General features: G+C 42.7%; 1 protein-coding gene across 1 annotated transcript in view; it reads left to right on the top strand.

The window, feature by feature from the left end:
- The window catches only part of CCNY (cyclin Y), a 457,171-nt gene that overhangs the window by 400,557 nt on the left and 31,588 nt on the right, over window positions 1-25,026 (top strand). Inside the window, exon 8 of the mRNA XM_069211213.1 lies at window positions 3,211-3,377. Within this exon, the coding sequence (XP_069067314.1) occupies window positions 3,211-3,377 (167 nt within the window). The remainder of the gene's footprint in view (window positions 1-3,210; window positions 3,378-25,026) is intronic.

Here is a 25,026-nt window from a genome sequence, read left to right as displayed (position 1 = left end):
AACAAATAATCCTATATGTTTCTCAGGACTAATTGTAACCCAAAATTTGCCATCCTCATGTAATGCTTATGAGCTACAGTGTACCAGGTTTCATGTCTCTAGTTAGTAAGTTGGCATTAAGCCTGCACTTTTACCAAAGGGTTGGAAACCTAATCTAGAGTGGTATGTTGCTTAGAATAGCAAAGCACGTATCAAAATATGACAAAATAAAAAAGTGAGAACTCTCATACTAAAAATTTTTTTCAGGTAAATGTAAATCATAGGTAGATCCCCGGATGCAATTGATGTTACCTTATACTTGCTAGTAATACAAAAAAAAATAGTGAAAAACGCTTAAACACACTCCATCTTGTTCACACTTGAGGAATGTTTTTGGTGAGAAACCATTAATCGTTTTTTATGGGAAGCAGAATTTTAAAGACATATTATTACAGCCTGAGCATCCTAGAATTACTAGCACCTTGGCATTTGGGTACCTATCCATGTCATAATTATATCAAGAGTTATAATTTGATTAAACCCTTTTGTGCCAGGGTTTCTATGTATTCGCTTTCATTTTATGAATGGCAGGTACATGTTATCACGTCAAGTGAATGGATTTAAGGCCTCAATCTTTTACATCCTCCTAACGATAAAGCAATTGGTAAATGTTTTCAGGAACTTGTGGTAATAGAACAAAATCAAATCTGCTATGTATGTGATAGGTCAAAGCTCCAGCTTGACATTGTTTGATATGCGGTGACAATATTACACAGATAAACACTCAGATTTATGAAGCAATTTCAAAGTTATTAAGCGGTAGAGATTTAACATACATACTATTTGTGTTGTTGAACATGTAACTAGTGATGAAATGCTGTTTCATCAAATGCATGTTTCTGGCATGTGCTTTTATTATGTAAATGTGTGATGACTATATTATGAAGTTATGAAAAGCAAGATCATGCAGAAACACATTCAGTGATTATTTAGTGATTGTTAAGTTTAGAAAGGACTCCAGGGATTTCATGAATGTTATTATTGTTTCTCTTCAAAACACCTAATTTATCTATTTTACCTACTTACTTTTAGGCGTTTTTTTGTCTTAGGTTCTTAACCACATACAGGACAGTTTTCATTTTTCTGTAGTTTCCATTTTGGTTAGCCTGTCTAGCTTGTTTATCTTTGGCCTAGATACTGCATGGCATTAGCAGCCACAGAACTTGTGAAAGTATTAATTCTTCTAAAGAATGATTTTGCAAACACCTAAGGTGATACATGTCTGATACAAGTTCCCTATAGCTCTGTCTCAAGGTCAGACAGTGAACCATTGAAGTAACCGTGAGCTAAAGATGATGCTAATGATTAGGGTTTTTTTACACAATTGGCTTCTTTTGCCTGATCATTGACCTGTCTGTCTCTTGCCTGGAAACCATGTCATTGCCTGTGAAGGTGTCAGATCATCCAGACAATGACATTGATAAAAAATACCTAATGCAACATCAGTCAGTGACAAGTGCATTGTTATCTATATTTCAAAGTCAGATAACAACAATAACGTAAACAATGTAGTCTGGAGTGTATTTTTACTATATTAGCTTACACTAATGTGTCCCAGGGCTAACCTAATAAGTATATAGATTATGTCAGAAATGTCTCCAAAATTTCCCATGTATTATTGCATCAGTGGCTCACAGTTTTAAGAGCTCATCAAGTGGGCACTTAGAAGAAGAGAAACTTCACACAGGTCACATATGCAAATCCAGATGAGCACTACACCTAATTCCACCTTGACTGACGAAGCCTCCAGCAAGACGCTCCAAAGCTTTGCAAAGCATTTTGCCTTTACTGACTGGTGATAGGACTATGTTCTCGCACAAAGTTAATCTTGTTGCCATTGGCCTCAAAATAGCTGGCAAGCTATTCCAAACAGACAACAAATCCTGTTGTCCAGGTCTGTGCACCATCTCTGAAACTCAGGCTGATATTTATTAATCTCCTAGAACTAGTATAGGACTTAGATATAGCACATTGAGGGTGGAAAGGGCTACAAATTGTGAAGGTTAGCTGCTCTTATTACTTACCTTATGTGATGTTACCAATATTGATATTGTGTCGACTAGATCCCAGATTTTTAAAATAACTATTTTCAAACAAATATGTTGAAATGCATATTCCGTTCCTAGTGATCCTTGTGTGTTTACCTCATTCATGACTGATCGTTTGGATTCCCAGTGCTCACTGGCAGTAACCCAGAAAGCTTGGGCCCACCTAGGCAGGTATACTCATTGGGCATTGTGGGACTACAGTAACCTGTTCTTTCCCGAAGGCTAGAGCATTGAACTAAATTCACCAGTGACACCTGCGAGTATGAAAATAAACCTTATACAGCTAAGCCAGTGTCTTAGTTTATGCAACACATGGAGGATGCAAACGCTAAATACAACCATGCCACATGGATTAACTGGCTTTCAAGATTTCACCTGCTTTCCATAGCAGTTGAATAGGAGATAGACTAGGCTGCTTTCATTGTCACAAAAAAGTTTGTTGATGATTTTTATCTTGATTTCACTTTGAGATATGTGTTACTAAATAACAATCAAATAGACTCTTTTTTCACCATATGAAAACATTACTATTGTTCCTGATGAAGGGAAATATGATCCTGAAAAGTGTACAGTTATAAAAATATTGATGTGGCATATTAAAGAAAATGTGAGATAGATAAATATGCATTCATGCGTAATCATTTTGTCATTGTTTTTGAAGAATTTATTAAATAATTTGAACCTTTTAACACCTTGAATTTATTTCTATTTGATTGTACTTATTTCTTTTTTTGAATTTGGTCAGGTGTATTAGATCTGTATTATGGATGAGGTTACCAGTTTTTGAGTAACACCTAAAGTATTTTGATTTTTAAAAAACAATATATATTGAGTGCTTTCAATATACCAGTGTCGACACTTGGCAGCAAGCCATCATATCGACATTTCAATTGTAAATTTGAGATGTTGCAATAGCCAGCTCAGCTGTGGATGATTGTTGGTATTTCTGTTAATATAAATTGTGTTTTCTGATTATTTTTTTTCGGTTTCTTTTATGGACTCCTATGTTCATTAAGACCCTCTTAACTGTAGTTTAACTGTCCTTGATTTCTGGTAGATGTCCTATTATCACATTAAACAGGTAAATCATTTACTAAGATTGTGTTGTAATATGTTTTCCCAGGTATATCTTGAAAGACTTTTAACTTATGCAGAGATAGATATTTGTCCAGCAAACTGGAAGCGAATTGTACTAGGTGCAATTCTGCTGGCATCCAAAGTTTGGGACGACCAGGCAGTCTGGAATGTGGACTACTGCCAGATCCTGAAAGATATCACTGTTGAGGACATGTGAGTTCCATTTATTTTGTCTAAGTGTTATGGATGCTGGCATTTGTTATTCTCTTTTTAATTGCTTTTAAATCCGAAATTATTTTCTGTATGAACATTTAACGTGTTACATAATTTTGCTAATTTTTCTTATAACTTGCCTAACGGGGTGGCATATATTTTGTATCTTTTTATTTGAAAAACACAACTTTTCGATAGTTCCTTGGTGCTCTTTGCAAGTGCATTTTTATTTTCGAATCACATCTGATGTGCATTAGTAATTTGAATCAAGTGAGTTGTCCCAATAGGACCACAGGTATTGTACTCATCTGATGTGTAATTAAAGCAAGAAACCATACTTTGGTGATTTATCTACATGTCCACTCTAAGTGTTGCATTGTCTAGTGATGTAATTGGTGTCAGGCATGTCGACAGTTCTTTGCCTTAGTGCTGGGTGAATACCATTTTAATCAATGTGCATCAAGATTCTAAGGATCTGGTGTTGCAAAGACTATGCGAATTAGCAAAAGTGCATATCTTGACTTATCGCAGATTCCTGAATCACTAAAATGTCCTAATGGTTTTAATTTGCTTCTTAGAGAATTTACTACTAGTGTTGCTAAATGTTTACATAGGCTAACTATGTTGTCAACAACGAACCATCTGCACCAAAAAAAAAAAAATTCCGAATAAGCACAATAAAGTGAAAGAAGTATTTTAAAAAAAATCACTGGTGGTATGTTGTGAGTAGTTTACCTTGTATTTTCTAGAAAAAGAGGAAGTACTAAAAGACTATTTAGGTAACACAAGTGCATGTAGCTAGGGTCATTCACAGCAGACTTGTCTTAATTGACAACTAAATTACAACATGATACATTATTCAGAAGCTCAAGAAAGAAGGTACCTCATCACAAACAATTAAATTGTCATACATTAACCTATTTACTTTTACCAAGGGAATATAAATATTCCAGGCCAAAGTAAGATACGTAACTTAGGCTCCGATTCCGACATTGGCTGTCTCACCGCCAGTGTGCTGCCGTGGCGGATCCGAGTACCCCACTGAGCAGCCGGCCTCCCCACCAGCTATATTATGAGTTTCCTACTGGGCGGACGGGGGCAGAGTCATGACTGCAGTATGTGCTCCTGCAGCAAAGGACCCAGAAGCAGCAATCGCAGTGCAGTTGGACAAGCATGGGAACTGTGAAGCTAGATTGTGATGGGGGCAGGGTCAGTGAACGTGAGAGCTGGTTTAATGGTGTTGAAACACAGACAGAACATATTCTGTAGGTCCTGTTGATCTGTCACCATCAGGTAGCCACATTTTTCATTTTGCTCAGCTGGCGTGTGTCATATATACAACAGAATCCCCGAATTATCATTACTGTGCTGCCTTTCTGCCAACTCGCTCATGGTGTTGTCCGCCAAGAAATGGTCGACGGAAAGGCAGTTCGGAATGACCCTGATGGGAAACCCTCCATGGACTGCCTTTGTCTTTCCCACCTCAGGAGCTGGCTTATCGGCGGAGGCGGTGGTCTCGTGGAGGTGTCGCCACACTGCCCGTAGTTGGGCAGTGGGACAGCTCTTGAGGAGGCGGTTGGACAGCTGAAAATGTGACGGCAGTACACTTCCTGTCGTCCTCTGAATCAGGCCCTTAGTCTTAACTTTAATAAATCAGGGGATATTGTCCAAGTGACAGATGGCAATGTTCTGCAAAATAAAAGCCCAAGGATGGAACATGAGGCCAGATTCATAAGAAAAATTCAACAGTTTCTCATTTGTTGTCTACACTTTGTTAAATGATTTGTGATTGCATTGCTCCAACAAAAAGACTATAAATTCTGGAACTTCTCTCCAGAAACCTTATGCATTTACATACATCTCTGGTAATCACCAGTGTCCGTTAACTCTTCAGGTGAAGAGTTTCTGCATAGCATATGTTCTATGTTTATATTTAAAGTATATTTTGAGTCCATTTCCTTTTCATAGAAAATATTCCCTGGAAAGCCTCCCTTTCCACCCCAAGCCCTGTATAAATGTGCAGTTTTCCATACCTATTGCACCACTCACGTTAAGCTCATTCAAGTACAATTTCAGGAGTACAAATAGATGTGATAAAAAAGGATTGTAAATATTTGTGAATGCCTACATAATCACAACTGTGTAGTTGTTCACCACATTTGCCATGATTTTTCGAACCACTACTCTGACCTGTGCAATTAACATTTTTTGTTACCTCTCCATCAAAACAAATCTATTCAATAATGTATTCTTAGAGGCAGAAGAATGGTTTCATTCAAATTCTAAATCGTCTAAGACGCAAAAGTTATCATACCTCAAGGAATCCATGCATATTTGTAATAAAAATAAGTGAAAGAACCCTACTTTTTTCTTCCACTACTTTCCACTTACTGTCTTTTTATCTCACTCATGCAGGTTCTTACTCATTCCTGCTTTTTCCTTTATCATTGTTTCCTGTATTTTCCTGATTTCATGTCAAGACCAGAGGCTAGCATTATGCATAAGTATTTTATTGCCAGCTCCTTGCAGTTCTTTAAAATAAAACATAAGCAAACAAAAACTAGAATGTCACTGTAGCCTATATAACTCTCTAAGCAGCAGCCATCTTCCTCTTTTATCTGCTGCTCCTTAACAGATAAGTATTGTGTGGTATTTATAACCCAATTTATGGGTTTGTTTGTTTGAGGCATTCTTTGGAGCATGCCTTTTTTTCTTTAAAACAGAGATAAGGAATTACCTCCCTGTATGTTTATTTGATTGGAGGGAGGTAACGGTCAGCACGAGGCAGTGCACGGCTTTTCTTAAACTCGTGCTGGGAGTGTCCTTGGATAGGAACTCGTGCAGTTGCAGGTGTCGGAGCTTTCGACAGCAAAGTTGCTCTTCAGAGGCTCTGAAGTAGACTGCTTGTGACATCGTCGCATGTGACGGCGTTATGAGGCAGCTATTTTGGAAAATGTGCACCGATTGAAAACAACATATATGAGGCAAGAGACGCCATTTTCTTTGGCAATTCTTTATTAATCGAAGCATCACAATACATTGCATAAGGAGAGACATTGGAAAGTCAGTATGGGACATCTGTATATGAGCATATCATGAACCAAGCCTATACATGTTTAGAGGGTACAATAACCTTAGTACAATAGTGATATACAGTTCAGTGTATACAATAAGACAAATGGTAAAGTATTGTCTGGAGCTTGGTTCCCTGAAGAGGGGCCCCTGGAGCGTCGGATCAGTATCGGAGGAAGGTTCACTCTGGGGCATACGAAGACAAGCTGAGGTAAAGGTATAGGAGGGGGAAGAGGCAAACAGGCATTGCCAGGTATCTGCATGCATCTTCATGGGGGGTGAGGGGTAAGAGGAGGGGCAGGAAAGAAAGGAAGTGGAGGGAGGAAGGAAGGAAGGAGGGAAAAAAAATAATATAAAATAAGATTAATGGAGATGAAAAGGGTAGGTGTGGGAATGAAGGAGAGTAAAGGAAGAGTGGGGGATGCTGTTGTGTAAGGCCGTCAGAGGAATCACAGTGGAAAGATGGATGGAGGGATCTGGGGTTGGCGTACGTTGACATGGAGGAAGGGCACCCAGGTTTGAAGAAAGGCCTCAGACTTATCCTGCAGGTTGTAGATGATTTAGTCATATGAGGCCGTCTGATACATTGCCATGTGTCATTTATCATGGGAGGGGGCGTAGGCAAGTGCCGTGTGTAGGAGGTGGGTTTGTGGGCGAGAGAGGTCCGGGAACCCCTCTGTATTGTGTAGGAAGATCAAGGGGTGGGGAAGGCGGTTCATGATTGGCAAGGTCTCACTTAGCATCTTCCCCACTGGGTCGCAATTGGGCCAACATGCCATCTTCAAAAAGTAGAATGAGCATTAAGATCGGTCAACTGTCACAATAGCTGACGAAGTTATCACTTGCCATATTTTATTGGTATAGGCAGGTTCCTTTGAATGGGATTAAAATTTAAAGAATAAATATATTTTTAAAAAGGGATTACTTTACACAGATATTAAGAGAAGTATTAGATTGTTTTTAGATTGGTTAAGGTATAAGTTAAGAAAGAAAATGTGTTAACAGGGTGAGACATCACAAGAAAATGATGACGCATCTTTAAAGAAGATGGTTTAAGATGCGGTAAAGGCCTCTGTTAGGAGGTGTTTGAGGCAGTGTTTAGAAGGAAAAGAAAGATGGTGGGTGTGGCAGGGGATGAATATTGGTCCTTGAAAGAGGATGAGGGAGTTAAGGAGAAAAGATATGGCAAGAGAAGAATGAAGACTAAAAATGTTGAACAGTGTGACAGATTTCTGTTATGTGAGAGAGGTGAGCCAAGCGTCACAGGTGAGGAGGTTGTCCAACGTGCCACAAAAGAGGGTGTCCTTGGCAGCACAAAGGAGAATCAAAATGATGATTATAGCCATGACCAAGAGGACTATGGTTATGATGAGTTTGTCTTAGACGATTATGAAAATGGTGGCTGGCATATGGACAGTGATACAATTGAGAAAGATAGGAAAGCAGAGGAATTTTTAAGGATCAGCCAGGGGATGACATGTTTAGTCTGGAGATGATTAGACATCCCAGAAGTGCCGATTGATGGCCACTTCCACCTGTGGCAGATTTAATAAAACGGGGGGTTAAGATAACTTTATAAAAGGAAGCTAGGGCTGTGATGAGAGCGGAGTGCTCCCGGCCTGTTTTTGAGGACAAAGCTTGTGCGAAACCTCATTTAGATCCTGACCTTATCAGTTTCTTATTCAAGATGGGGCACAACCCTAGAAAAGGTTGGGAGAGGGCACTAAAATAGTGTCAGAATATATTATTATTATTATTATATTTAATGGGACCATTGGCCAAAATTCTGGACATGGCTGAAGAGGCAAGTGTGACATCAGTTCAGGTAGATAATGATTTACTTTGAGGTTGGTCGCAGAGAGCAGTTTGCTTTTTTGGAAATGATAATGCTGCATTAATAGCAGAAAGGTGGAAAGAGATTTTGATGAGAATAAGCTCTGGACATGGGGATTTTGCAAAGAAAGGACCAACATAGGACCCTAAGGGGTTTTCATTTAAAGAAGGCTTGGTGAATGGAGTGGGTAGATATGTATCCACCTTCACAAGGGTGGATAAGGCTCAGCCCTCGCTTTGGAGAGCATTTGGGGGCCGTGTTTTTGATCGGGCAGGGGCAAGTGGACGTTTCTATGGACGATTTTTCACAAGGTCCCACTATAAGTCACAAGGTTGTAGTGCCTTCAAAGGATTCCAATCCGCAAAGGGATTTTATACTCAGAGAGGAAAAACAGGCAGAACTTGCCAAGCTGGAGGAAGGGCGCAGTTTGCACAAGGATTTCAGGGTAAGTATGAAGACAGGTTTTGTTTTTCCCCCAGGAAAGATAGGGGGAAGGTTAAGATTATATGTAAACAATTGGAATCTATTAACAAAGGATTTATGGGTTGAACGGTGCAGGGATACACAAAAGAGTTCAGGGATAAACCAGTACAGTTAAAAGAGCCATGACAAATGGTTTTTCAGAAAGACCTTCAAGATTTGGCTTTAAATGAGATGCAGGAAATGATAAAGAAAGAATCTGTAGAGACAGTTCTGAAAGAGGAACAAACGTTTGTGAGTACAATATTTTTGGTCAAAAAGAAGTATAAGGGCTGGTGGCCTGTGATAAATTTGAGAGAACTGAATTAGTACTTGGATTACTACATTTCAAGATGGAAGGTTTCCATCTAATAAGATACATATTGCAGAGAAACAACTGGTTAGTAAAATTTCACTTAAGAGATGCGGATTTTACAATATTAATTGGTAAGGGGAGTCACAAATTTCTTAAGTTCAGGTGGTTAGGAGTCCTGTATAAGTTTAATTGTATTCCTTTTGGACTGCCATCAACACCTTAGTGCTTTACAAAGGTGTTGAGACTGGTTGCAGCGTTTCTCAGGGAAAGAGGAATTTGCGAGGTAATGAAGCTACACAATTTTTTAATAATGTCCCAGAGCAAAAAGGAGTTGAGAGGGCAACGTCATTTGGTAACAGTTCTGTTGGCATCTCTTGGTTTTTTGAGCAACAGGGAGAAATGTGTATGAAACCCGTCAGGTTTTAGAATTTTTAGGACTTCAGGTGAATAGAGTGGATTGGACTTTGAGTTTACCAAAGAAGAAAGTGGTAAAGATAAAGACAGAAGTATTCAGTATTCTAAAAAGAAAATCTATAACTTTGAGAGCTTAAAAAATTACAATGTTTTACTAAAGACGGACAATGTTTCTGCAGTTCGGTATATAAACTTATTAGGAGGAAGCAAGTTGAGAAATCCGACTCAAATTGCGAAGCAGATTTTGAGTTTTTTTCTAGAGCAGAAGATAGGGTAACAGAGTATTTTCAAGGTCTAGACAATAGTATAGCAGATTGGAATTCAAGCTATCTCAGGGATTACAGCAATTGCAAGGTGGATGTTTAGATCTTCCAGAGAATACAAGAAGTATGGGGTCCCCTAGAGGTGGATTTGTTTGCATCAAGGCTGACTTTCCAGATACCCCGCTATTACAGTTATAGACCAGATCCTTAGGCAGAGGAGGTGGATGCTTTTTAGAAGGATTGGAAGGCAGTGCTGGGGTATGCTTTTCCTCCATTTGCCATAATACAGAGGGTATTGCGGATGGTCAGGAAGCAGAGATGTCGGGTAGTTCTGGTGACTCCCTTTTGGAAAGCTCAACCTTGGTCCCCGGGGTTAGAGTTAGCGGTAGAGGAAACATTTTTGATCCCAGATTCAAAGGAGGTTCTGTTAGGACCAGAAGGGACGTTGCATCCTTTGGTCCTGAAAGGGGCATTAAGCCTTCTTGTTTTGAGGATTTCAGGGGAGGAGATCAATTCACAGTACTTTCACAACAGGCTCAGGAGTTACTCAGAGTGTCTTGGGCAACAGGCTCTAGGAAGTGATATGTTGAGGCATGAAAGAAATAGGTTTGTTGGTGCATGGAAAAGGATTTGGATCCCATGGAGGCATTTGCCATAGATCTTTCAAATTTTATTTCCTTGTTACTTTAAAGAGGTTTGAGTTAAAGGACTATAATTTGTTACAGGTCTGTTGTTGCAGTGGGTAATGCTCTTGCAGGAGGTTGTTCAATAGGTAGAGATCCTTTAATTTGCAGAGAAATGAAAAGGATTAAGTTACGGAGAACTCCTAGATCTAAGTGCTCATGTTTGTGGGGTGTGAATTTGATTTTTCAATTGTTTGATAGTTGGACAATGAATAAGTATTTATCTTTATGGAAGTTGTCTTGTAAGGTGGCAACTTTGTTGTGTTTAATCTCTTTCAGGAGGGTTTCAGATGTGAAAGCTTTGGAAGTAGGTAATTGTTTTTATAATCCAGATGGTGTAATTTTTTCAGATTATAAAACGGACAAAAACGTCTTCTATTTTTACCCAAAATTTTACGAGCATCCTAAATTATGTGTGGTTAGATGTTTGAAGGAATATGAGAGTAGAATGGAAGAGTACAGAAGAGATGGAGTAAGTCAGCTGTTGATTTCTTATGTTAGACCTTACAATCCAGTAGGTTCTGCAACAATAGCTCTATGAGTGAGGAGCTATATGCTTGACACAGGAGTTGATATGCAGAAATTTGGAGCGCATTCAGTAAGAGATGCGATGGCAATTTTTGCGCCAAGTGGACATTGGGAAGAGATTGTAAAGGTAGAAGAATGGTCTAATGTGGATGTGTCTGCAAAGTTTTATTTGAAACCAATGGAACATGTGTCATCTACGGTTTTGTCACAGCTTTAAACAGGCATAATGCTAGCCTCCAGTCTTGACACGAAATGTAGATTCTCCAAGTTTGTGAAGAGAGAATATGGATTTCATTAATGACACGGAGGCTAGCATTATCCCCCCCTTTCTCCCAGGTAAGATAAGTATGAGGGAGGGGGAGGGGTAAACTGTGTTACCATTGACAAAATGATGTGAATTTTGTTGGAAGTAGATTTTTAAGAACAGTATTAATAGTTTCCTGTGTTGCTTTTTCAGATGCACAATAGGAGAAAAGAAGAACTTGTGGCAATGTTTTTGATTGCTAGTTTACAAAATTAATCAAGATATGGGATCAGAGCAGCTCAAAATAGGAAGATGGCTGCTATTTAGAGAGTTTTATAGGCCACAGTGACATTCTAGTTCTGGAATTTTGTCCTTGGTTATATTTTACTTTAAAGTGCTTTAAAATACTAATTGTATGGCCTCTATTGGGGCGTGCTGCCGCTCCTCACGAAGTAATCACACCAGAAGCTGACCAGAGCGGTCGCCCTTTGCATGTAATCGTGTTAGGTAATAATTGTTATCATGTCGGACGATCCGCCTTGTCGTATAATTTACGTTTATCACGAAGGGACTCAAGCAGTGCTTTGTGATGTGCAATTGCTACTTCCAGGGCACGCATGTCCCTTTCCAATGCGATAACCTCCGTGTGTAGGGAATGACGCCCCCCCCACAAGGTTGACATGCGATGACCCCTCACCACCACTTTATGAGCATCCCATTCCGTAGCCCTTATTGCGGTGGACCCAGTATTTAGTCTCAAGTATTGTGTAATGCAGTTAGCTAATTCCTCTCTAAATGGGGTGTCCAGCAGTGCCTCACACAATTGCCAGGTGGGTATAGTGGATCGCAGTCTCCCCCATTGTACAGTCATCAGCAACTGGGATTGGTCAGAGATCGTTCTAGCAAGATAATGGGATTGTGTCATCACTGAGCACATAGAGGGGGTTCCCCACATCAGGTCTATTCTAGTGTGGACATCATGTGCCAGGGAATAGAAAAAGTACTCCCTATGCGCGGGTGTCCCATGTGCCACATATCATGCAACCCGTTATCCTTGGCCCAGGCCGTCAGTAACCTGGAGTTTCGTCTGCTCATTGCTCCTTCTACAGGTGGGGATGAACGGTCCAGCAACACATCAGGAACGCAGTTGAAGCCCCCTCCCTAGATGGCAGGGCCCATGGGATCGGTCAGCAGAGCAGGAGTAAGTGTGCTGAGGAATTCACCTTGTGCACAGTTGGGAGCGTAAACCCCCACCATTTTAAAGGATATATAATAGCCAAGACAAAGCCATCCACAGCCACATCCGGAATAAAAAGCATACATCAGTTTAGGCGAAGTGGCTCACTGTTTGTGAATAGACTGAGAATTTTATCGCCTCCTTATATCCCAATCAGAGGATCTGTAGACTCATTGTTCCGCAGTTACCCACAACCATACAGTCAATAGTCTACATCTTGAGTTTGTAGGGAATAATAAAAACACTGTCTCAGGTGGGTGTGGAATCAAGAAATACTTGTCTATATACTACAGAGCATCCGCTGTTTGGGGAGTGACATCCGGTCCCTTGACGCCTGTGATCGTTGACTCAGAACTTCCCGAGTCTGAGTCTGAGTGTACTTGTGAGTTGCTTTGTAGTGGCATGAAGGAGTTTTGAGTATGGATTGTCGTGTCCCTCAATGCTTTTGCACACTCTGCGGCTGCTTGCGCTTTTGTGGGTTGTGCCTTTGAACTCCTGCGGGACCGTCAACGGGCAGCCGGCACAAGACACTCCCCTTGCTCCTTGTCCTCAGCCGAGGGTTGGGCGATACCCTTAGCATACATCCATGTCCAGGCATCTGCCGGTGTGGGAAATATATGAGAGCAGCCATCCACAATCACCCGGAGCTTGGCAGGAAACATCAGGGCATACTTAATGTTGTGTTCTCTGAGACGTTGTTTGAGTTTCACATACGAGTAGTGTTGGCGTTGCACCTCCGCTGTAAAATCTGGATAAGCTGTTATGGAAGCCCCCTCACAGCGTTCTGGACCATTATTCTGAAAATGTTGCAGTATCATTTCCTGATCTCTGTAATTAAGAAAATGTGCTATAAGCGGTTGAGGGGGGAGTCCTGGAGCCGGTGGCTGGCCCGAAATCCTGTGCGCCCGTTCTACAGAGAAAGATTTTGGTATAGTCCCTTTCAGCACTGTGTTCCTAAGCCATTGTTCCAAGACCAGTTCAATGTTGTGCCCTTCTGCTTTTTCTGGGAATCCCAGAAACCTAACATTGTTGCAGCGGGAATCTCACCTCGGCATCCTCCGCTCAGTGCTGCAGATTCTTCAATTCCTGAACTAGCCTCTTTACTTGTTTCTGCAGTTCCAAGACAATAGTGTCCATAGCCTGTAAGCTGGATTCTGCTACCGTCACCCTATCTGCCAGAATACGATGATCAGCTCTGTGCAAATTGACATCTTGGGAAACGGTATCTATTCCGATTTCCAGAGACAGCTTGGTGTCCATAATAGCATGCAGTATCCTTTCAAACTGTCACGAATGCTTCTGCAGGGTGGCCTCCAAAGTTTGCAAAGTCATTGGGGTTAGTGCCCCCAGCAGCGCATCAGAGGGAGCTTCTTGCTCACACCACTTTGGGGATTTGGCACCTTTGGTTTTCCCCATCATTTCTGTCTTACAGTTCACTTTCGTGTTTGTGTTGGCTGTCTACACCTGTTGTCCGACCCCTTTCATAGCCATATCGTGGGAATGAGAATCGCTGTACCTTTAGTGGGTATAATTCCAATTGATCTCCCTTTTTATGCAATATTTATTGCGTTGCCCCCATGTGGCGTGCCCGAAAATCAAATTTACAGGTGCAGTGAGGGGAGGAGGGGTACCCTCCTGATTGGCCCAGTTTGTCCCATTGGTGTGACCTAAAAATCATTGCCCCTTCCGGTCTCAGTCCGTCCATTTCAGCCCCTGCAATGGGATCAAGACTCCCAGTGCGGTAGACAGCAAGGCCCCGTGGTGCACTATCCCAGCCAGGATTAAAACAAGGAGTAGCTTCTTCTGAGCATTCCTCCTTTTTTTGTTTGTGCATGCACTCGGTTCCTCCTGCCCAGTTCCAATTCGCTGCCACCAGCTGTACCTGCAAGTTCCTCCACCTACACCAGCTGCCGCAATGTCGGCAGGTTCAGCTCTTTAGGACTGGTGCCCCGGGAGGCATCCCGCACCTCCACTGATCGCCGCGTCCCGAAGGGTGCCACCGCGCTGCAAGTAGTAAGTCCAACAACAAGTAGGACCTTGTGTGTTCACTGTGCTGCGGGGTCCCAGCCGAGAGCCCACACGCTGTGTTCCTCGTTCCACTCCTCATTGCTCCCGTGTTGCACCCACAAGGTGCGAGGCTGACCCAGCCTGCCCGGGCAATCTAGCCGACAGAGCACCCGGTTGTGTTGTTCACAAGGTTCCGCACTTTGGTGTCGACATCTCAGATATTGCTGCCAGCTCGAGCCGCATCCTCATTTCGCCACTAGCGGGGTGCCGCTCGGTCACATACCGCTTCACGCCCGCCCTCTGCGCAACCGCAGAGCACAGGGCTGCCGCCTTCACATAGGCCGCACTCACTGCATGTCCACAGCAACGGCCCCGGGACGCGGTCTCAGTCTCTGCGGGGACCTGATTGCCTCCACTTCGTTTCCACCACTATCCGATTATGTGTGGCCAGTAGATGGCGATGTCTGGCAGGATATTTTTGCCGGCCCAAGTCAGAGCTACTTTCAAAGAGTCCGTCTCGGCCACCATCTTGGCCACGCCCCCACTACTAGCCATCACATTCCTACAAGTGTAACAATTCAGACTATTACAGGCACCCAAAGCTATAAGAATCGCTTTGGTGGCAGGTATTAATCATTTTTAATGTATATTGAATTAATAAACAACTGTTGTTGTGTTTGTTGGACCTGGCCCTCTTTGCAGGGTCATCCCCAAACTTTTTGCCTCCTTCCTCCTGTTTTTGTCTGACCAGTTTTTGTTGGCTTTAGGAATCTGGGCACTTTACCACTGCTAACCAGGGCTGAAGTGCATATGCTGTCTGTATAAAGTGTATTGGTGATTGGTTTTTCCATGATAGGCATATTTGATTTACTAGTATGTTCCTAATAAAGTGCACTATAGGTGTCCAGGCCTTGTAAATCAAATGCTACTATTGGACCTGCAGCACTGATTGTGCCACACATATGAGTATCCCTGTAAACATGGCTCAGACCCGCCACTGCAGTGTCTGTTTGTGCAGTTTTAAACTGCCAATTCGACCTGGCAAATCTACCCTCTTGCCAGGCCCAATCCTTCCATTTTTGTACTTGTAAGGCACACCCTAAGGTAGGCCGTAGGTATCCCAATGGGCAGGGTGCAGTGTATGTTAAAGGTAGGACATGTACTGGTGTGTTTCACATGTCCTGACAGTGAAATACTGCTATATTCGGTTTCACTGTTGCAAGGCCTATCTCGTTCATAGGTTAACATGGGGACTGCCTTTAAATGTCTTAAGTGTAGTCTCCCATTGGGAGCAGAGAGAGAATTGGAGTTTGGGGTCTCTAAACTCACAATTTAAAAATACATCTTTTTGTAAAGTTGTTTTTTAGATTGTCAATTTTAGAATGCCACCTTTAGGAAGTGGGCATTTTCTTGCTTAAACCACTCTGTGCCTCTGCCTGCTTGTGTATTCCAAGTCTGGGTCAGACTGACAGTTGGGCTGGTGTGAATTTCCTCTAGATAGTGACACATAGGGAGCTGGGGTGTAGTCTGCATATCCTGATGAGTCTCCTGCGCTAGAGTGGGGAGGGAGGAGCTGACACCTACATCTGAATGGGCTGTGCCTGTCCTCACACAATGCATTCTCCAACCCCCTGGTGTGTGTCTGGGGCCAGGCCTGGGCAAGGCTGGATCTTGTGAACAACAAAGACTTTCCTTTGAACTTTGCCTACTTCAAAGGCAGAAAGGGGTATAAGTAGTGGACCCCAAACCCCAGATTTTTAGATTACTTCTGGACTCAAGAGGAACCTCTGCCAAGGAGAAGAGCTGGAGGAGGAGTAATGTCCCTTTGCCTGTGACTGTGCTTTGCTGGGTTGTCCTGCAGTTGCTGCTTCTTCCTGAAAGAGGACAAAAACTGGACTTTGTGGTATATTCCTGCTTGTGAAGTGTCTCCAAGGGCTTGGATTGATTTTGCCTCCTGCTTTGAAGTTTCAGAGCCATCAAAGACTTCCTCTGCCAGCACCTGGACTCTCTACTAAGACTCCTACCCTGCCAAGTGGTGCCCTATCCACTCTCTCGGCCCTCGAAATGTGAAACTGTTGGAACCAAGGTGGAAATCCACACACAGGAGCCTGCAACGCAGCTGTAAAAACGACACGCCACCCACGTTGCGGCTGAAATCAACGCATCAGCTGCATTGCGGCTGTAAATCGGCGCATCACTTGTATCGCGGCTGGGGAAACAACGTAACACCTGCTTGCGGCTGCTAAAATCAACGCAAACCCAATGCAACGCATATTCTCATTGTGCAGCTGGGTTTAGATAAATATTGGCTATTTTTCTAAACTTTTGTGGTGTCCATTTTGTAGTGTTTTCACTGTGTGTATTGGTACAAATACTTTACACATTGCCTTTGAGATAGGCCTGTCTGCTTGTGCCAAACTACTAAGGGGGTGAGCAGGGGTTATCTAAGTGTGTATCCCCATTGCCCTGACAAGAGTGAGGTTCCCTGCTTGGACAGAGTGCAAACTGACTGCAACCAGACACCCCATTTTTAACAGTGTTCATTTTTAATTTAGACAAAGAAAGCCACAATGTGGCAGACTGTCATAAGTGTGGGTGTTGGCAATTAGGTGTCAGTGCCGAGCACTGGAAACTACCAGCTCAGGTTAAGCACTGCTTGGTGCCCACCACAAACACAAATAAGGCACTGCTTCGAATGTAGTTTTGTGAAAAATACAAACAAGTGATGGGAGGAATTCTTGAATTAATCTTGCCACTGGCAATTACTCGGGCTGCATCCCAGCCCATTGTTCTTTTTGCCCAACATGCCAACTCAGATAGGAACAAACCACAAGCAAATCAGTCTTGGGTCTGCTTGAGTAGGGACAGTCCATCCCAAACTGCCAGGTCAAGTCCCCTCTAAGTAAGAACACAAGCAACTCTAGACCGGTTTCAGCCAATTTGGGCCTCTTCAGTGGGGTGCTGCATAGCTCCAGTGGCACAGTGAGCATGGGACCCTTTGTTAGGCATACTTGTAGGATCACACGGAGTAAAGCAAAACATTGATGGGTAGACTGCCTGAATAAATCACAGCCACTGGTAATTACTCAGACCACATTCCAGTTAATTGTTTTTTTGCACAGCATGCCACTTCAGACAGGAATCAGTCATATGAAAATCAGTGTTGGTCTTGTCAGTAGGTTGATCATAAGGCTGACGTCTGAGCATACGCATCGCAGTGAGAAATACCAAAAAATTATGGGTAGAATATTTTAACATGTGCCTAAACTCTGGAACTCTGTCTTTCTCACTAAGGCTTTCCACTTCTACTGAGAGTTTCCGCAAACATTTGAAGACCCGCCATTTTAATTTTGCAGGCATACCTTGGTCTTTTATGTTAACAGTGGGAAGCCCTTTGAGGCAGCCATGAGCTTTATACATCACAAAGACCTAACATAGCTAATCTAAGCCACTAGTGAATACTCAGGTCACATCCCTGTCCATCATTTGTTTACCCACCATGTCACCTATGGAGTCTCTTTTGGGCACATCTGATTCTGTTTTCAATAGACTCTCCTGGGTGGGAGTAATCATTCTGGCAGGGTAAGTAAACACTTGTGCTAAAATACATCATTTCACCACCTTTTTAAAAGTGGTCTCTTCTAAAATGCACTCTCTGGAGACAAATGTCTCAATTTACATTATGCTGTAAAAGTAAGAGATTGAGTGCCAGATGTGCAAAAGATTCTGTTTTTAGTTTGCAATGCTTTTCCGACGTGTTGGTCTGTATCTGGGCTTTTAACCACGCCCACCTCACTCCCATCACTACCACTCGTTCATGGTACTGCCCTTCAAAAATCCTTTGATGACATTGGTGAATGGTTTACGTTTGTCCCTCCTTCGGGAGGTTTTGTTACCGCCTTGGCCATCGCCCCTGTTACATTGCTAATTGCACTTTTGCCAATAAGTTTGACTGCGAGCAAACTTCTTTTTCCTTTTGTGTGTCTCTTCACGCTGAAGCTCATGGCAGCTGTGGCGCTGTAAATCGCTGGCTTATGTGAAATTGTTTTAATTTTCAATGTATGTGGCAAGAAAAGTCGGATTAGTTGTTTACAACGCTAATAGCTCTAACTAGAGCAAATGCAAGACCCATTGCATTGCAAATGATTGTTTGTACATAGGTTGGTCTGGTGTAGCGCCTGCTGTTGTTAGCAGTTTGCTCTAGCTTTGCATTCTTTTCTTTTCTGAATTTGAATAGAGTCATAAATTGGTTTTGCGATTGACTTTTTGCAAAAGGAGTTGCATTGCTAACATTCCCTACCTTTGCATTGCAACCTCTTTCTAAACTATTCACATCTTTGCGCGCTTAGAAACAAGTCTTTACCTTTGCAGTCATTTGAGCTGACTTTGTGAAAGAAAAGTCTGTTGTACTTCAGGCCCTTCGGCACGCAGGCGGTGGGCACCACGATGCATTCAGCAAAATAATACAAGGGCTGCTCTTCCTAGAAAGCCCTCTCAGAAAGGAAACACTGCTCATATCAGGCTAGCTGGATTTCTTGACTTCCACACTGGTTGCCAGTGGGCTTCTGCCAGAACATGGAAACAGAAACTGGTGCTTCCACTAAGCTTATACAACACTTCTTTGGAGACAGGCTTGTGTGCACGGTGCTGCTTCTGTGCTTCCAGAATGAGGAGCTTGGTGGTGATTGTTTCCTTCTGGCTGGTAATAATCCTATAGGCGATACTGTCTAGTTGTAAACTAACATCTGTTTCTGATTAAACTTGCGGATATATGTTACTTAGTTGCATTTTAAGTTAGAACGTAAGGCAGTGAATTACAAAGAAGTCAAGGTCAATACTGGATTCATGTGGGAGATTCCATTTGGTCTTAGGGATGGCTTCCCGTACTTGGACCTAGAATAACAGTTTAAGGTAGGATTAAATAGTGAGCAAACTGAGGAACTGGAGGGTAACATGCACATACATGCATACAATTATTTAGAATATAATTGCATTGTGGCGGTATTCCAGTATGCTACAGCATTTTCTTGGGGAATAATACCATTCCACTCCAGACCACAATGCAACATGACAGTATAGCATTCTGATGTATCGCATACACCTTGATAATATTAGGTAACTATACAAACATCGAAGTAGTGACTTATCTGCACTTATAAAACAGCACTTCCACGTTTCATCTTGTTGGAGGATACTTACACCAACTCCTGCCCTTGTACACGGTGAAATTACAATGGATTCTGTAAAAACAGATAAATACAAAGTCACTTATTCTGGAATACAGCACTTCCATAGAGCATCTCATTGATAGATTGTGATTGCCCCATCGAAAATGTTAAAGCACCACAACGCCCTGTAGAGTACCAGGACTTCCTGTTGTGATTATCTGGCCTCACCAGGGTGCCCTTAGTTGATGTAGAGACTGATATAGAAATATAACAGCATCCTGCAGATGGATTTGAACTCTCTCATAGATCCATGTGCAAAACTTCCATACAGCATACGTTTTGGTATTTTGGCCTCACAATGTTTAAGCCACATGGCCGACAAATAGGAAATACAATCACATTTATCAGGTGCTTTATGTCGCTCTGAGTTAATTTTGTAGACGTAGACCTGGTTCATCAGCTTTTACTTTAAATATGGCATATTGAAATAGTTAATGAACTAGGTGTGGGCCTCGTTATTCTTGTTCTTTTTAACTTTTTTTTTATTGAAGTTCTTATATATTTGCGCAGCCGTGTGTGAGCAAACTGATAGCAAGCTGATCCAACATCCTCTTACAGTATTGATAAATCTGGATGGTTTGAAAGCAAAGCAGGACTTTAGGCATAATACAATAGTGCATATTTGGCTTCCACTAAACCCCCCCATCACCCACCCACTCACTACCCTCAGTATATCTGTTCTGCCTACCCTCACCTCCCTCAGCCCAAATCTTGATACTCCTTCCATTGTCCTAAGATCTTGTCTCATTTCTGGAAAAGCCACTGACTGTGTATAGGGTCTATTTTGGAAGCATACACCAATCCATTTTCTTAATACAGCCTTTCGCCTACCTTATTCTTTGATCTCAACAAGCGTCAACATAAATTATTCAGTTCTTTACAATTAACGGTAAGTCCCTTCTTGAAAAGACACTTTGCAAGTCCACAAGTACTGTCAACTTTTAATCCACTAAATCTATCATTTCAAGCAGACTTTTAATTGACCGTTCCTACCTGAGTACAGTCAATGGCAGCGCATTCTTCAGCAAAAATGCACCTAATGCCACCACAGGCTACACGGGTGCATTGCCCCTGGCTTAAGTGAAGGATATAGAGATAAAATAGAGTTTGGTGACATAAAGCACCCTATTGTCTACAGACCTAGCACCACAACAAGTAGTGACAGATGCAGTGAAAGATATACTCTTGCCATCTTTCTTTTCCATGACCCCTGCGTTGTCAATCATAATATATTGTAGAATTTGTGCAGCGCTACATACTCCAGACAAGGCCGCAAAGTTCTCAGATTTACATCAGGCTCCTGAGTGCCAAACAGGAGTGCACGGATGGTAGGTTATAGTTTGGCCTGCCTGTGTGAGGAACATAAGATTGGGACAATGCTGAAATCAAGGTGAGGCGAACTGGTAGCAATCCATAATAATGAGGCGTACCAGAACATCGGGAGTCTAGACACGTTTGTGCATGGGCGGGATACCATCATTATTATGTCTGGCAATAGGCACCTTTAGCATTTGTGCCAGAGATCCTATCATCAGTTGTAAAAAAAAAAATTACTTCGAGATAATTGGGCCTTTTGTCAGTACCCTTCAGCCAATGGCTTCCCTACTTTTTCGGTGTTGGCCACTGTTAGGATGAGGTGTCCAGTAAGCCCACAGATTTCAGCAGGTGTTTAAATTATGCTACCTAAATTTTTATTAAGATTTTGGTGAAGGGGGGTGAATTAGTCCCTTGTCTGCAGTTGTTATAATAACACACTTATAATCACAGTGATCAGCATGTTTGTCGGGCATGACTATGAGCTTTAGGATCGGCTCACACGTACGATGTAATAGAGGAACAGCACAGGAGTCAGCTCCTGCCTGTGAAATGAAGGGTTCTGGGGTTTACAGTGTGCTTCCTTTTCACACAGCAAACCACACCACATGCAGGAACGTGAGCTTTGAATCACAGAATGTTTTCTTTTGGCTGTGTAGCCTAACGATATCTTTATTTTGTCAGTATATTTGTTAACCTTTATTTAATATCCCTTTCAGACAAAATACATGTGGAAGGCAGTTTAAAAACAAGCATTGGCAATGCCAATAGCTCTGGCTTACCTTTACACAGAAGCAAGTCTGACTGGCATTGCCATTGGTTGTTTATAGTAGTCTTCGATGTCCGTCAGGAAATTTAATGCTGTGTCCTCCAAATTTCTGCTGCTGTTTTTCTAGTGATCACTAGGCGGCACTAAAATGCAGCTGGTGGTGTTGAAATGTTGCTCTGTTTTCTTAGATGCAATGCTGCGTATTGAGTAGGACAAATGATGAACCTACTAACAGCGAAACCAAAACCCTTGTGTGCACGGGTCAAGCACGGAAAAAGAGGAATCCCATTAGAAAGAGCAAGGCAACTGAGACTGACACAAGTCATCCAAATCTTGAACAAGGTTTGCTTCTGTGGAGTATTGTATACAATTATATATCTGCGACAGATCTGCATTGAAATCTCAGTGACCACCTCTTCCAAAATGAAGTTTCAATGAGACTTCAACTTGGCTTCACAAAGAAGGCACATAAGCAAAGTTAGATTAACACTGTACCTTTATGGTCTAGCACCTAATTCATATTTGTTACTTGTCCCATCAGCTCCTTAAGTTAAAAAGTGTTAAACCTCATAGAAGCTGACAGAGTAGGGTAGCAGGCTACTAGCAGCCATGCCCTTCATTCACAAGCAACAGAATTAAATTATGGGCTTGGAGGGCTGGTGCAGGAGCCTGATAGCTAGTCTGTTCAGTCTGCCAATCGCAATGTGGGCTGCCATGGCGTGCATGGTACCTGGGAAGAGGCTGGTCGCCTGGAACAACCTAGCCATTACCATCACAATGCCATGGTACCAAAGGCCAAACAGCTACCAGATATCATTCTTCTATGAGCCTTTGCAAAGCAGACAGCCACTATCAATCGGAAAGTGGGTTTCAGAGCTGGGTGACAGGGAGGGTGTATCGGGTGAATCAGATAGTGTTGTAGGTGAGTAAGCATGTGTTAATTTGGGAATTCAGTCACCCCATCCATGGTCGTGCAGATACCCACTGGCGTTGACACCAGACCGGGAAGAAATCTTCAGAACACTTCCCTCCATTCTGGGATCCCCTTCGCACTCCACCAGCTGAGGCATTTCTGCCTGTTAACATAAACTTTGTACATAATGTTATGCCTTTCAGACCCTGCGATTAGGCTCATGCACTGCAGAACATCTTCAAATACCAGACTCTGTCTGGGCCAAGACCTTGTGAGAGAAGGGGATGGGAGGGTTAGATCTATATATAGACACACACACACACACACACACTCACTCACTCACTCACTCACTCACTGTATCCCCCCCCCCTTTTTGGTTTTGACCTGCTCATTAAACTAGTGTGGTTCAGTTGGTGTGCTGCATCCTTCCTTGAATGCAAGGATTTGGTTTACATACACACACACACCCAAACAAGTGCATACATAAACAATGACCCACCAAAATCCCCTGTGATAACGTAAGTGTCCTTTGCTAGCATACAGCTAAAAGCAGCAATCCACACTTCCTTAATTTCAACTGGCACCCCCAGCTCCTTCTACAAAGTTTGTGTGGCAGGCTTCCTTTACAACCCTTGTTCCTTGTTTCTGTCTTTGAAAGTTGCAAGGACAAATGTGTTCACTTAACAAAAGTACATTATGTGACAAATTGGGTTGTTGGATGGGGGAGTTGGTAAGCCCTTCTCCAGACCGCCACAATCCTCATCAGGGTGAACCACAGACAGTCACCAAATGAATCTGTGCCTAACCCTCTGGTAGTTTGACACACGAGCAGTCAAGCTTAACTTAGAGGCAATGTCTGAAGTATTTATGCAGCACACAAACAGTAATAAAGTCAAAAAACAAGAAAAATACTTATCAATTTAGAAATATAGATTAGAATTTAATAAATGAGTTGACACCAAAAACGACAAAAAAACAATCAGTAGAACTAGACTTAATACATTTAAAGGTTCATATAAAAGTAGCTCTAAAAGGCACAAAGCGTCAACTGAGGGTTTCTGGTCGTGCTGGACCAGGACAAAGTCACAAGTTCAGGCTAACTGCGATGGAGCGCAGGCTAGGCACAGGACCCTGTGGCCCACTGAGGATTGTACTTTATGTCCTAGGTGCACATTCTGCGCGATGTTGCTTTGCGAGTCTTCGCGTCTTCCAGTGTGGGTTCTGATAACGCTATGTGGAAAGTCTTTGCAGGGCTCAGTCTCACTCTGCATCAGTTCCAATGAGCTCTACAGCTGGGCATTAAGGATCTGTGCATCGCTCCACATCGGTTCCGCTGAAGCTGACAGTTGTATGGGAGGGCTTTGTGTTGCTCTGCGTCGGTTCTGATGAGGCTGGCAGCTGTGCTGCGAGGTTTTGCGGGGACTCACAATGGATTTGGTGGAACTTTCAGTTTGGCCAGGAGGAGCTCTCTCTGATGCCAGCCGAAGGCCCAGTACATGGGGAGGCACCACTTGGGGATCATGAATTCCAGCAGAGGCCAGCAGGGCTCAGACAGGTCTAGTTGCAAGTCCATGCTGGTCCAGTGCAGCAGATCATCTGGGCAGTTGCAGGGAGGCCTCTGCAGCTTTGTGTGTGCTTGTAGCTCAGAAATAGGATGTCAGTAAGCTGACCCTTGGAGTCACCGGGTAGCCTAGGATGAAGGGATCAGGTCCAGTCTTCCTTCTCAGACAGCAAGGCAGGCTTTAGGCAGCAGGGCAGTCCTCTGGCAGCAGGGTAGTCCTCTGGCAGCAGGGAAGTCCTTTAACAGCAGGTCAGTCCTTCTGTTTGATCCACAGGTCTAGGAGTGTACAGAAGAGGGGGGGTCCAAGGCCCCCATTTTTATACTTAGTACACCCGCCTCCCTGCCTTGGGCCCAGCATGTCTGGGGGCACAATAGGCTACAGTGAAGTCATTTGTGAGTGTGCTGGGGCAGTGCGTTTGAAGTGCAAGTGTGATAGGTGACAGCTCCATCCAGCCCCGCCCCCCGTACTGCCAGCACTCCCTCTATTCTGTGGCTGTCTGGAAGGAGTAGGCAAATGCCAATAACACCTACTCATGGGACCCAGGAAACTGGCTGTAGGCGTCAAATGGTTAGAACAAGAGAATGTAAACTGTTAAAAGTGCCATTTTCAGAACTGTGACTTAAAATTTGACTTTACCATTAAGGAGGGGTTTAAATTACAATTGTTAGTGCCCAAACTCAACATTCCTTCCTACTCCCAATCAAAAGTTAAATACACTGCACCGTGCCCTATGGGCTGTTTAGGACATAAGCCTTGAGCGAGACAACCGTATTAAAAAGGTAAATTTAAGCTTGGCAAAAGTTTTA

The sequence above is a fragment of the Pleurodeles waltl genome, chromosome 10 (assembly GCF_031143425.1).
Source record: "Pleurodeles waltl isolate 20211129_DDA chromosome 10, aPleWal1.hap1.20221129, whole genome shotgun sequence".
Classification (NCBI taxonomy): domain Eukaryota; kingdom Metazoa; phylum Chordata; class Amphibia; order Caudata; family Salamandridae; genus Pleurodeles; species Pleurodeles waltl.
This window is presented reverse-complemented; position numbering and strand designations above follow the sequence as displayed.